The 14,298-nt window shown below is 39.7% G+C and overlaps 1 protein-coding gene across 11 annotated transcripts in view; it reads right to left on the bottom strand.

The window, feature by feature from the left end:
* The window catches only part of LOC125764108 (lachesin), a 58,386-nt gene that overhangs the window by 30,428 nt on the left and 13,660 nt on the right, over window positions 1-14,298 (bottom strand). For all 11 annotated transcript variants that reach the window (XM_049427967.1, XM_049427965.1, XM_049427969.1 and 8 more), the window contains one exon: window positions 11,055-11,393. In XM_049427967.1, coding sequence (XP_049283924.1) covers window positions 11,055-11,393 — 339 coding nt within the window. The remainder of the gene's footprint in view (window positions 1-11,054; window positions 11,394-14,298) is intronic.

Raw genomic sequence — 14,298 nt, 5'->3', positions numbered from 1 at the left:
TTGAAGATAAAGTTAAGCAAACACAATCGTATAGTGTATCGAGCATCTTAACGTACGCTCAGGTGTAGGTAGGTAGATTTGTCTTCGACGAAAACCTTTATGTACTACTACTCGTCCTGTCGCAACTAATCCAAGAAATCTTACGTGCACATCTTCAATGGTCGGATTAAGCTTCATCGTTGAAATCCTTGCAGCCGTTTGCCGCAAAATGTTAAAGCCCGGAGCTGTACTTCGGTTTCATCAATATTCAATTTCAAGAGATTCACCTCGTTCAGCTACTTTGGCATACGAAACGGTGGCACCAGCCTGCCACGAAGCAGGAGGCAAACGGCATCACCATCAGCCAGATGCCTCCGGTAAGCCCTGGGGGGAATAATCCGAGCAGGTTGTTGCGTATTGTGCGTACTACTGGAAGCGTAAAAGCTTCAAGCCTACGGAACCAACCGAACCGGGCAGATGGAAAGCGAGAGTAATTCGATATTGAACATTGAATATTATATTCACATTTAATGATGTTTAACTCGACATCGGAGAGCGTTCAATGGGTAGATCTTAACGACGCTACCGGGACGAGAGGAAGACCGGGAAGACGTCACAAGCAGTGTCATGTTGTTGCACTAATGGGAAGGAAATGCTTTGACAGGTGCATTGTGGTATGTGCAGAATGTGCAGCCCGTTTGAATCGAGCTGATGGTACGGTATTTAAGCAAAAGGCACACGTGGCCTTTGTTTCTGGGATGAAAGTTGAGCATGTATTGTGATGATTTGATTATGGAACCCTTTTTCCAAAGATTCATGTTGTTGGTGATTAACATTCTTGAAAATGCCTCATAACCATGTTACCTTCACAGAATCAGCATTCAAAAGGTAAGATTGATTATAATGGCTTCTTAATTAAACAAATACTAGTGTATTGTTGATGAAGATACATTGATAAAATTTCAAAGGATATGATGGTTTTTTATTACACTGAAACCAAGTTAGAATTCGTTGTGTTGTATTATCAGGTTCCCATTATTAAAAGCTTAATTACATTACGCAATGCGTAGAATGGAGTTTGCTATTTTGCAGTAATTGGCAATGGTGCACAGAGATATTCCCTTTCTAATTGCCCATTCAAATGAAGTACAGAGATGATGTCTTGCTTACTTTTTAAATAAATATTTTGAACAAATATTTTGCTATCACATTTTTAGAAAAGCCGCAACAACGACCTCTTCAAAATGGAAATTTACTTTTACCCACACTTAATACAGCGACCTTTGTCTATTCCACAAATGACATTTGATGGTCATTTGATGACGTAAGCATCAGGACGACAGAAAGCTCTTCTCACTCGACCGTTAACGAGGACTTTATTAATTAATATTATCGTTAATATCATTCTATATTTAAAAAATAAAAAGAGAATCGAAGAATTTAGTAATCAACATGCTCTCAAACGTTAATGTAGTTTTAGGTAAAAAATTTTGAATTAAAATAAATAAATAAATTATTAAATTATTTAGAATTTTCATGTTCCCCACATTAAAAATATGTTTAAAAACTGTCAATTGTATATGATTAAATTATATAAGTTTTTAAACAAATGTTCCCATTTTTGGTGGTTCAAAATGATTTGTTTAGAATATTTCACACGCAATTATTAAAACAACCCGCTAAACATGAATGAAGCTTAAAGCAACTAAAGACCATCGCTGTGCAAAGTCCGCTCTAGTGTCTGTAATTAAAATATTCACCCGAGCTAATGAACTGGCAACGGGACCATCTTACAGGACCGCAGCTTGCGCTGCCGGAAAAAAGGGCACCTAAAGTGAATCTTTGCAAGTGAATTAAATAACGGAGAACAAAAAGGGTACCGAAACGAAACGAGATCCTTTGCCGGTAGTGACTGTCTATTGCGGAAGCCAAAACCTAATCATGCTCTTATCGAGCTGCACTATCAGGATGAACCCTTAGTCCAGCGTGGATTGCAATCGCTCAACTTTTTCCATTTCGTGTTTTTCTCTCACTCACTGGTTCAGTTTTCCACTGGATCTGATGGTTCCGCACCATCCAACAGGCATGAAGGAGTGAGGATTTTTTTTTGCTTTATTCCTGCACTCTGTCAGTGGATGGACGGACGATCACCACAACCCTTTCTGGAGCGATACGTACTTTCCGCGACCATGGATGGACTTTCTGGCTTCGTCTGATTACGTCCCTGGCGGGTGAATACGAGTCGCTTCTTTTTTTCCTTCTTTTTTTTGAGAACAAAACAACGTTACAATATACAGGAAAAGATTGTGCCTTCGATGTGAATGGGTCACAGAGGGGGGAAGAAAATTGCTTGCCCCTTTTGCCCTAGCACGTTTTGCACGGCCATAGAAGAGAGCAATCAGTAGCAGCAAAACGGGTGCAACAAAGCAACAGCAACAGGGAAGCAACACAAAAAAAGGATAATTACTCCTGGTGCAAACCCCGGGAAAGTAATTACACCTCGAAAATCGCTGCACGCTGAACAGTAGGTGTACTATGAGTGTGTGTAAGTGTAGGGGTATGTGGAAAACGAAAACTACCCAACCGTACCGTATAGACACGGTGGCACGGAAGCTATGAAAGTACCCACCAGAGATATGGCAGAAATGTGCCAATGAATGCTCTTCACCAAGAGCTAAAGCAAAAGGGGAAGATAAAGAAAAAGGTAGGCCTGAATAAGACTGATACTGGCGCGAAATCAGATGGATACGGTTTTGCAAATACGGAACGAAGAAAGCAAGTGAACGAGAGAAGAAAAAAAACGAATCTCTCAGTAATGCAGGGCACAAACCTCTTGCCGAAGTAACCGAAGAGCAAAGCGGTGTTGTTGGGCAAAGTAATTTCATGATTCCGAAACCGGAGAAAACCACCTTTTCGTGCCCTATTTGTCTTGATGCCCACACGATCACGATGCGATGGAGTGATGGAAGTGAAGGGCATCTTTTCCTTTCGCGCTTGGACGTTTAGGACCAAAAAAAAGGTGTGTGAGTGCCGCTTCCGGTGCCTTTCATTGTCGTTAATGAAAAGATTCCTGCTCGCCGTTTCCTTCTGTTCTGCCACTATTTGCCATCGCTGGTGCCGGGGTTTTTACACGCTTCCTCACACCACACCATCATCATGAGCATTTTGCACCGGTTGTTCAAAGGGTGTGGAAAATGGATGATTCGAGTTCGGGAAAATGGCAACATACCCGAATAGATGCTGGTTCCAGCCGATGCTGGCAAAGCATAGCGACAATGTGGCTGTTTTGAATGCTTTCGGATGGGGAGCGAAGTGTAAAGCGGATGATGAAGCAGAAAGAAAAAAAAGAAGGAAAAATATTCCACAAAGAGGCAAATGAATCCTTTTTACACTTCCCAATTGCACCCTTCTGCACCCTCCTCCTCAAGGATGGAAAAATTCCCTCCCTATAAAGAACCATAGAAAGCATGCAACGAACAACGCCATAAGAAGGAAGATTTTTTCCTGTTGTTTTGGGTTTTATGATTTCACCTTACGATTTGTGTCCCCTCCTCCCTTCGCATAATGCTTCCTTTTCCCACCCCTGTTTCGGGATGTCGGAATCACATCCGACGGATCTTAAGGGTGCCGATTTTCGGATCATTTGCAAACGATGGCAAGCCACGGTACGGTGGCTTTCCTTCCGTTATCTTGTGCATACACCAGCCAAACAGTGGAGCGTACTTTGCTCCATTCCGGTACCTTCAATTGGCAATGATAGGAAGGTATTTGAGAAGAATACCACTCTAAATGTTCAGTGTTTCGAGGAAGATTTTGAAAAAGCAAAAAAGATACGTCGCACAGTCACAAGGACACATCGCAACAGAAAAGACTCATCCCCGGTACCGGGGAGAGCTACCGCTCATTGGCATTGGTATGTTGCGCTGAATGTTTGGAATTATTTTGCCGCTTTGCATTTCCCATCATCTGGCAGCTCATTGGGTAAAAATTCTTTGCTTTTGATCATTTTGAGCTTCCACATCAAGAGAGCGAGATGAATCACCATTGGAAAATAAAAACATTCGCTAGAACATTGCCGTGTCGTGCTGCGAGACAGCGTTGTGTATGCTGATGCTGGCCTTTATGTTGTGAGGTGGTATACATGAATATTTATTAAACAAAAAAAAAAGAAACACATTACTGCTCTTTGGCATGCTATGTGATGTTTCCCATCGCCATTCACGTGGCCTCGATCCCACTTTTTGCTGCAAGGAAGAAAATAAGTTAGACAAATATTTATCGAAACCATTCTTCGGTTGTAACGGGTGGCTTATTTATGCCCCCTGGTGACCTGCCCTCTCGGAATGTTCGTGAGTGGTATTTTAAGAATGACATGACAACTGGAGGTATTTGAAAGTAAATGCTATTAATATACCTACTACCGACTAGCTTCAAATATTTTATTCTGGTTGTTATGAACTTATTTTTAGTGTACAAGACGATCCTTCCTCATTAGCATCGAGGTGTCTATTTTTGAAGGGCACGCAAATATGGCATGATAGCGTGAAGGTATTGTTAATAGGGTAAAAATAGTTAATTGATACAAAGCCAAATTTACCAGATCGTTCTGTCGGTACTATTTCGGAATTACAAAAGAAACACTTCAATAGACCTTCTTTTTCTTATTTGGCACTACAACCTACAGGGGCGTGAACCGCCATTTTTTACTTTCCTTGACTTCCTTGTATATAAATGAAACATTGCCTTTCCTTATGTTATTTTACTTGGCAACATAGCAACTTATCTTATGGTTGATCTTAAGCATATTCAGAAAATGTTTTTTAATAACACCATTAAGCGCTTCTCAAAAATTTTCATAAAAAATACTCTTTTATTCCTACTTTTTGCATGGACCAGCCTAGTGTTAAACAAAACCCGTGCTAATGAAGAACAAATTGCCTGCTCTGCCGACTGGACAGAAAAAAAACAATCTTTAGTCGAACAAAATGTTTTCTTCATTATCGGACCGGGTGTTAGAAACTCGTCGGAAATAATTGCAAACTAGGATTCTAGAAGAAAATGAACACAAAATCCATCCCGATTGAAATCCAAACCAAAACCTCAGCAACAGCAGGAATCATTTCAACAACTTAATTATTCCGCCCTTTTTAACTCCCCCGTACCAGTGCTTTGAGCTTTCAGCCACCTTTATCTCTTGGAGCACCACCGAAACCTGACACCCTGTGGTTGGAGCCCGAATGTGATTAGTTTTCTGGCCCTGGGATAATCTTTTCCCAATAAAGTCATCCGACAACGGAAGTCTTGGGAGTCCCGGCGGACGGCTCTGTTTAATTATTCCGTCCAATGCTTTCATGCGCTTCGCTTTTTCCGGCCCTTTTCCGAGAAGCTTTGGAATGCAATTTCTTCAATTGTACCAATTGGGCTAAAAGAAGCTGAGGGAAGCGAAAAATTCTCTAGATCAAGGATTTCTTTTTCTCTTTCCCTCTATGCACAGAAAAAGCCTGTATGGTTTGGTCGATTATTCGAACGTTGGAACGATGGTGTTGCGAGAATAGCTTATTTAGACTCGAATGCAAGAAGTGCATTCAAAATAGAATTCAATTGCTTCTCGTACGTTTTGCGATAGGAACAAAACAAAAAGCGAACTACTGAAGGCGCTTACGATGCTGTGGCGAAAAGCGAAATTATCCTTTTCTACGCTATCGCCATTTTCTTGCCATTGCCCAAAAAACTGGTGTCTCAAACATACGAACTGTCTGACGCTCTGCTCTGTCATAGCTTCATCCTTTTTGGGTTATTGTTTAGCTCCCAAATGGACGGAACTGACGGTGCAAAAGTGGAGCAAATCAATGATGAAAAACTGGCGCGTAGGCAACAAAAACAAAAAGCATTAATGCAAAATTGAGTGCCGGAAAAGTTTAAGCAAGAAAAAAATCACTCAGAATAAATCTTCCCACTTGTCTGGCTCGGAAACAAACAAAAACCCATCTTCATATATTCAAATTTTTTCGAACCATTTTGAACTACTAACCATAAATGCAGTAGGAAGTGTAGTCATAAAACAGTACACGAGTATAAAGGTGCAAATTGCAAGTTAAAGATGTTTTTCAAGTAAGTTTATTTTGGAAAATGCATAACAAATAAAAATACCGTATTGAAAGAGACGATGGAGGAAGAGTTATATATAAATTCCTTGAAATAAATTCATGTACCATGATGTATTGCATTTCATCTACAGTTTTCAACAATCTTTGTGGTATATTTTTTTTAACAAGTAATTAAAATCAAATCATAAGCATTCCTTTAACCATCATTTATGTATTCAAACATTTATAAGTTTTTGAGATTAATAAATGATGGAAGAAGTTATTTTATAAAAAAATGAACGCATCAATGTAGTGTGGGAAAAGCAACGATCGTACGTTAAGCACTTTATGTAAATCTTCAAAGCTTTACACTTTAATCATAAATGTTGTATAATTTATCAAAAAATTAAATTGAGGAGCAATATTGTTGCAATATCTGTGATATTACTGTGAAAATTACTGTTAAAAAAACGGCTGTAGAAAAGACACTGAAAAGGAGTGAAAGAAGCGTCGATCATTGAATTAAACTCAACAATTCATTTTTATATAGTTACTGAACGTTCATAAAAAGTGTTCATGTTATTATAGGCGTAACTCACACATAAACTAGTCATCAAGTATTTTCTGATAGACAGAGGGTAACAAAATACATTCGCAATGTGGGACAAAAATAACACACACCTAACAAATAATCCAACAATCCCTGTGGGACGAGTGCTAATTAAATGAAAATGAAAGAGATAATTCACTGATTTTTGTCGGCGTAGGTATTTCCGCCCTTACTTTCTGTTCGTTCTCACCAGCCCTAACCCACCTGAAGACAAATGGGAAGCGGCGACCGCACAAAAAAAAACCGAAAAGAATTCGCACACAAAACCACAAGCTGCGAACCCCAGGCAGCATGGGTAAACTTTTCGCCGTCTCACGCAAACCGACCGTACCGAAAGGTATTAGCCACCACCCGTACCCGGTAGTGTCGGTAGTTGCCTGAAAGCAAATTCTTACGCCATAGTTTTCTGGTGGCACCTTCGTGCAAGAGCCAATCACGGTTTGTGCTAGGGTGTGACTGTATCAGTATCCCACACCGTCATCATGCCTGTTCAACCAGGGTGGTAAATGAGATGAGCAAAAGGATTTGGCAACTTCTTAGCTTCGAACAGCAAAACCCTAAGACCGGCGGCTAAAAGGGCGAAGGGAATGGGTAAACGAACGTCGGATTTGTTGCGGCAACACGTGGAATGTGGCACGTTTCGGTTTTCTTCGTCTGGTGAACTCGACTTTTGCTTCACGATAATTAAGTTGTCCTTCCCGGTGTCGATACTCCGTAACGAGGACGAGTTGCATTTATCGAGTTCGCAAATCATAAGTGAAGGGTGAAAAAAAAACCCTAAAAATGTTCGTTCTCCTACACGTAGCCGGTTCGTGTTGCGGCAGGTGATTGCGGAAACGGTATAATGAAGCGACTGGCACAACTTTTGCACATCCTGCGGGACAAGCAAAAAAAGAAAAAGAAAAACGAATACACACACACAGCAAATACCGATCAGTGTGGCCGGTTACTGCAGCAATGTGATGTGCTCTTTACTACAAGCAAGCTTCACTAATGCTTCGGTTGCGGTTCGCTTTCACGCTCGTTTCTTGCGACGCGGTGACCGTTTGCGGTTAGTTAGGGCTTTGAATAATTCATTAGCAACATTGTCCTTGCACACGAGGGTCGCAGAAAAGGAAACGATCGAAGCACATTGACTTTTTTGGAGGAATTACTTTATTAATGCTCTATTTGTTCTGCTTTTGTTTGTGGTGGGTAAAGTATATATGCGGCCATTCATAAAAGATCTAATGAAGCTTTATTTAGACAAATTATGAAGTTGAACAGCAATTAGTGTGTCGTAAGGACAAGATACGAGAAAGGAAAGTGATGTATGTTGTTGTTGAGTGTTTATGAGATGTTTCCTGGAGATGTGAAATCTTGAATACTTTTTTCTACTACTGATTGATAAATCTTTAAGAGCTATTTTGTGTTGTCTGGATATAAGTGAAACTGTGCGTGTACGAGGACATAATCGTTATATTAACTGCAGCTCAAGTAGAGCTCTGCAAATTCGGCACTGCAAGTTCTAGAAAATAGATTTCAATTCGTGATATGCAACGAGAATGCTGTTTCGTGCTTGTACTCGATTGCTTATGTTTGTTCTTTCCTTTACCGTTCTCGGGTAAATCGCATTATTTTTGGTTTATGATTAATACATTACCAACACATCGCATTTTGATAGAGGTGAAGACTATTGAGGATTATTTTCTTTAGGAGCTACTGTAATGATTCCATTTTTGATTATTCCGTACGATGTGTTAAAGGACACCATTTTGTAGATGAAATATTTATTTGTGCTCATTACATTTTTGGCATTAAACTATCACGAACAAAAGCGGTTTGGTATAATTTCCAACGCACGCTATCATTTGTAAATGTCTTTTGGGAAAAGTTTGGATTATTAGTTTGAATCTAATTATAAAAGTTAATGGAATCTTATCAGGCAAATAACTTCTATTTCATTTCTATATCCTTTGACGTGCATAAAAGGAAAAGGGTTCTTGAAAATGTTAAATTAAAATTATTGTGAATCTTGTGAATAGTTAGTTCTCTACAAGGAGTTCAAAATTGCATCTTTGAGCAATCTTGTTGTTTGTTATTGCAAATACGTTTTAAATTGAATTTCTTTATAATTCCTCTGAAATGTACTGATGCGCCTGACTGTATGCAATTACTTATCATAAACACAATTTTCATGAGCCCTTTAGACGACACAATCCTGAAAATTCTTGAGCTCCCTCTCTTGGTGATTGACAATTTAAAAAAAAAATGCTTAGCTTTTGACGCACGTACTCAACGCTAAGAGATTTAATACACTTTTGCTATTTCTTTGTATTGCAAACATTTCCTCTTCATATTCTCTCCCTGTATACCTCTGGGTATAGTGGAATCTGCTAACATCTTCTATCAGACAATCGTTTAAATGTCATCATTCGACCAAGGATAGCTTCCATATCAATAGAAAATTCCAACAGCCCAGGCGGGTACGGTTTATTGAACACCCGCACCGAATCGTACCAAATCTTATAACAAGCATTTCTCATATTGTACTGATTCTAGCGATGAAATGCCATACTTTTTCGTTTGTGCTACCATCCGCTTCGTGCTTTGATAATGCAATCGAACAAGTTAGCAGCAAGCTTCCAACCACATGCTGCTGCTATTGCTGCTACGGTACATGGTACAATTCTTGACGCACAGGTCTCATCTGGGATCTGTCATCTGGTGGATAAATTCCTGCACAAAGCCCCACCGCAGCCGATCACAGACAACTTTTCCCACAGCGCGCTGGTGGGTGAGAAAAGAAATTGTTCGAGAAATGGTAGCAATGAAACTAAATCGAATCGCATCACCACCCTCACATATTCCGAAGAAAGGGAGAAGAAGAAAAAAAATACTTTCCGTTATTTGATTTCGTGTGCCAGAAGTCCCGGCGAGGGTGATCCTACGAAATATAAACGGTTCATTTTCGATCCGTTCAAAACTCTCTAAGGATCGTGAAATTGTGCATGTATTGGGTGCATTATTTTCGCTCGTACGTCACCGGTTTCACCATCCCACGGCTAGGGTGGCCAAGGGATGGGTAGTGTAGCGTCATCTAGCAAAGTCTGCCAAACCCGACAAAGGGACACCGTACGCCTCTCAGAAAGTTGTATCCCAAATTCCAATCATATATTCAATATTGATTTTGCTATTCGCAAATTTTCAGCTTCAACAAAAGAGGAATGAAGCATTGGTCGTTCGGATGGCCTGTATAAACGTTAAATGGGTCGGCATCACCCACCTTCATTATCGGGTCACGTAGTGAAATCGAATCCTTAACATTCGTCGCTTTTGGAGGCAGGAAGAAGTAGGTGGCTTCTATTTTCTATCGATAAAGGGTTAAGTGCGTTCCAATACTTTATTCCAGGGATGAGCAACACTGGCAGATTTTTTTTTCGTTTAGAATTATTTTGATTTTTTTTTTATTTTTGATTTAGGGATGATTTCTTAACTTGCCTTTTATTTATTTTTAACCTAGCACTTAATTCATACATAAATATAAGCAAATCTTCCTCTTCCCTGTTAACCCTTGTGGAACAGAAACCCTGCCGGGGCAAAGTTTTAACGGGTGTACCCCAAAAAGGGAAACAGAAAGCACCCCGTGCTGTCCCTTTATTGCTCCCTCATCCGGTGGCGTTCCAATCGATGCAAATATTCCTAAATTTAACATACTCCCACTTTACTGGTACGCGTCCTTTTCCCTTGCCCCAAAAACCCCCAGAAGACCTTCGTTTCGAATGGTTCCATCAATCGAACTTTTCGCGTTCGATCCACCCGGCCCGAACGGATAATACAATTTTAATTAAAAACATAGTTCCCCCTTCCTCCCCCTATTAAACCACCCTTTCTCTCCCCCACCCCCCCTAGGGAGGATGCACTAGGGTTGGAAAAACTTTTTGCAAAACACACATGTACACACCGTAACGAACGCACTCACAAAAACGTAAAAGGATGCTTGAACCAACCCGCACACAATGGTGTACGGTCAATATTTAATTTAATTTTGTGCCGCACATAGCTCTACGCGCTACGCGTGAAACGCGTCTATAAAGGTACGCGTGAACGCAAACGCTATGGAGGGTGGAGCAAGAAAAAAAAACAAATGCACGAAATAGGCAGCACAGCAAAATGCTCTTGAAAGTGCCGGGTAAAGCTGTTATGCAGCCGATCCGCTCCGAGGCAAATTCAAGAGGAAGTGGTTTCTTCTTTGTTTTTTTTTTCCCTCCCGGCGCCACATATTTGCTGTTAGGCGCGAAAGTGGTACCATGAGTAGAGTATGAGTTCCCACTACACGGTTCAAGTTCAATCGACCCGTAGGAAGCAAGAAAGCACACTTGACGAGGATGGACACTCACCTTGCACGTCGATGCAACCGATCTGTTTCTTCATCGGACTGGCGTTGATCTGACACATGTAGCAACCTCGGTCGGATTCACGCAACTGTCGAATTCGCAATCGCCACGTGCGAAAATCTTCATGGACGACGCTGATGCGGGAGTTGTGCGTCACGACACGGCCCTGTAGCGCTAGAACGGTTTGGTCGGATGCCCGCAACCAACCGACCTTGTACCGGCCGAGGTTCTTGACCGAGCAGGTCAGGATCGCTTCCCGCCCGGTTGGTGATGAGATGTTCTGGATTGTGCCCTCGAACTCTGGCTCGAGGTCGACCGGGATTTGCTGCGATTGGTTTAAATCTGTGAATGTATAAGCATAAGGGTTCACTTGCTAAGGTTTGCAGAATTCGGTGGCGAAGTTCTTTTTATTTTAATATACTTTAGTCCATATAACATTGAAATATCTGTTGTAAATAGTAAACTAAAGCAATTTTACATAATATGGATTGTGGTGAAAAGGCTAATCGACACTTCTAAAACAATAATTTGTTAATAAAGAAATTGTTGAAAAACTAATTTATACAGCAACTTTACTTTGTTTATCAGACCATTGTTTTCTGAATTTTCCACATCAAGATAAAAAAAAATTAATCCATTTCTTGATTTTTTTTCAAGTTATAGTAGAATATGTAGAGGTAGTTGCAGAATCTTTTTTTAAATCCCATGAAAAATAAATCTCTTTTAATTTAAATTAAATAAATTACAAAACCGCTTACGAAAAATCACGAGAAAAGCACTTTCATCTGATCATTTTTTATTTCATTTTAGAGACTCTGTCATGATCAGTATGTTTGATACTCCTTTTATAAAAACACAGTACAATTTCAAAGAAAAATCTTATTTCCTGAACAAACAAACAAAAATCGTAATCCCAATTCGTTATTTCAACGCGAGCCAATTGCATTTCCATTTTCGTTTCGTTTGTGGTATATAGTTTTTTATTTTATTTGTTGGTATTTACATAATAATTTTAAATAAATATTTTCCCATTTTTCATCAAATCTGATCCCAAATGACTTTTCTTTTATTTCTATACATTATATAGGTTTTTTTTTTAAATTGCAAACCCTTTGTGAGGGTACGTTCTTATTTCCCCGAAAACGAAATAACCTACGCTAATTGAAGCCATAGCCAAACTTTATCCCTACCGGTCTGGGAGATTTATCCGTTCAACGGAAAAAAGGGTTTTGATTGCAAAGTTGGGATTTTATCTACAAATCCTTTGGTCCATGCATTTGGTCTCGTCCACAACCGCCTACCGCAACTCGAACCCAACACCATAATGTAATAGAATGTCTGGCATCGGAACAGGCTGGACCCTGGCACCGGAAAATACCGTAACATTCGTTTAACATATTCATATGAAAGTTTTCACCACCCCATTTCGGTTTTTCCTACCAAGCTTCGTTTTCGTTCCTCCTCTATGACCTCTTCGGTGCATGGGCATGGGAACCTAAATGCTTTCAGATTTATCTCTGGCTTTATCGTTCCGTTACTTCCGGTGGCCGAAGTTGATGAATAATTTTAAAACACAAAACCACCGAGTACGGCTTCCGGTGCGGGTCCGGTACCGACCGGCGCTCGTGGTGAAGGAGAAGGATACACTTTTTGACTGAGCTAGGGGCTTTTTTCCTGAGACAAAAATTGGTGAAAAAGAAAAACAAAGCCGAACAAAAAAAGCGATGCATTAAAAAGCAGCAAAAAGCCCCCAGAATATGGGGTCCAACCAAATCAAATCAACAGTGAACTGTAACCAGAGCAGTGTACAGAGAAATAAGCGCACACTTAATGCTAAGGATTTCTGGAAGGTTAGAGGCAATGGGGAAAAAATAGAACAAAACTTTATCGAATTCTCAAATACAGTTCAGAGAATTCTGTCAAAATTTACCCCTCCTTGTTATGTTTAAAATCCACTTTCTGGAGGAGTCCAATATTCTTGAGGCCAAATGGGAAGTAAAAAATCCTTGAAGTTGAAGGCTCTTGGGTAGATCAAATCACTGCACACAGGTATAGAATAAGCGAAATAAAATTTAAAAAAAATCAGAAAGCTTATCACACGGGAAGGTTGAAGCAATAGATGAATCGATTAAAACCACGATTACTTGAGTTTCATCAAAGTTTACTAAAGCAAGAAGGTAATTATGATTTTATTGCTTCCAAAAATAGTTTCAAGATAAATTTTTGTTATGTTTCAAATTCATAAAAAAATGTCAAAAAATGCATTGAAGAAGTATAGGAACTCCTTGGTGTATGTGTTATTGGCGTCGTTATTAAACGACTGGAACGCGTATCAAATCCCATTCCGACTGTCCACTAGAAGTAAGCACTCTGGGTAGTCAACTGCTTGCTACAAATAAATAAGCCAGCAATGGTCGGCCCGATCATACACATCGTTAACTGAAGAAGAGAGAATTTTTAGATGTTAATTAAACGTCAACAGAAAACTTTTAAATCTTTTCGTTAGTTTGGTTGCATACGCTTGCTTTCCTATTTATGGAGACTACCTCTTACTTTGGAAAATCTTATGAAATATCTACTTGATTTATAACAAGAAATGTTCTTTTATCAAACTAAACCTTTGTGAGTTATTGCTTAACATGCATTTCCTACTTTTCTACTTCACTAAATATCAGTCCATCATCTTTTCCTTTTATCTTTTCAACTCTGATCACCACAATTGAGATTTTGTTGGCAAAACTTTTATTTATTTTTAAAACAATTGTTACAAAATCAAAACACTCAACCCACAAAAACATACACAGTCCCATCGGCTTTCTGTTGCATAGATCGTACGATGTCAAATGGCGGATACGAGTGGTTTGGAAAGGAAAAGTGTTTACCGATTACGAGTTACCGATTCACATACTTCAGTGTGTTTTACGGTTCGGGTTACGGAGAGAAAACAACTCGTACAGTACACGATTTTCCATGCCTTCGAGCATATCGATTGGCTTACTAACATCATCACACTAACGCCACTTCTGGCAGACGGTGAAACAGTTTGAAGCGAAGAAACCGTTTACACAAAAGGAAGATTTCCGGACAACACAATCCTTTCGCCACAATCGAGTACCATCGAGGTTTGTAGGCTGGATATTGATTTGATTTTTTCTAACTACATTTCCAGTGGATTGTTTTGTTTTGCTGGAAGTAGATTTAGAAATCAAATCATAAACTTTGTAAACAAAACAGATTTAATATTTGG

This window comes from Anopheles funestus, chromosome 2RL (assembly GCF_943734845.2).
Source record: "Anopheles funestus chromosome 2RL, idAnoFuneDA-416_04, whole genome shotgun sequence".
Taxonomy (NCBI): Eukaryota; Metazoa; Arthropoda; class Insecta; order Diptera; family Culicidae; genus Anopheles; species Anopheles funestus.
Note: the sequence above shows the minus strand (reverse complement) of the source record. Positions and strands in the feature narration are given on the sequence as shown.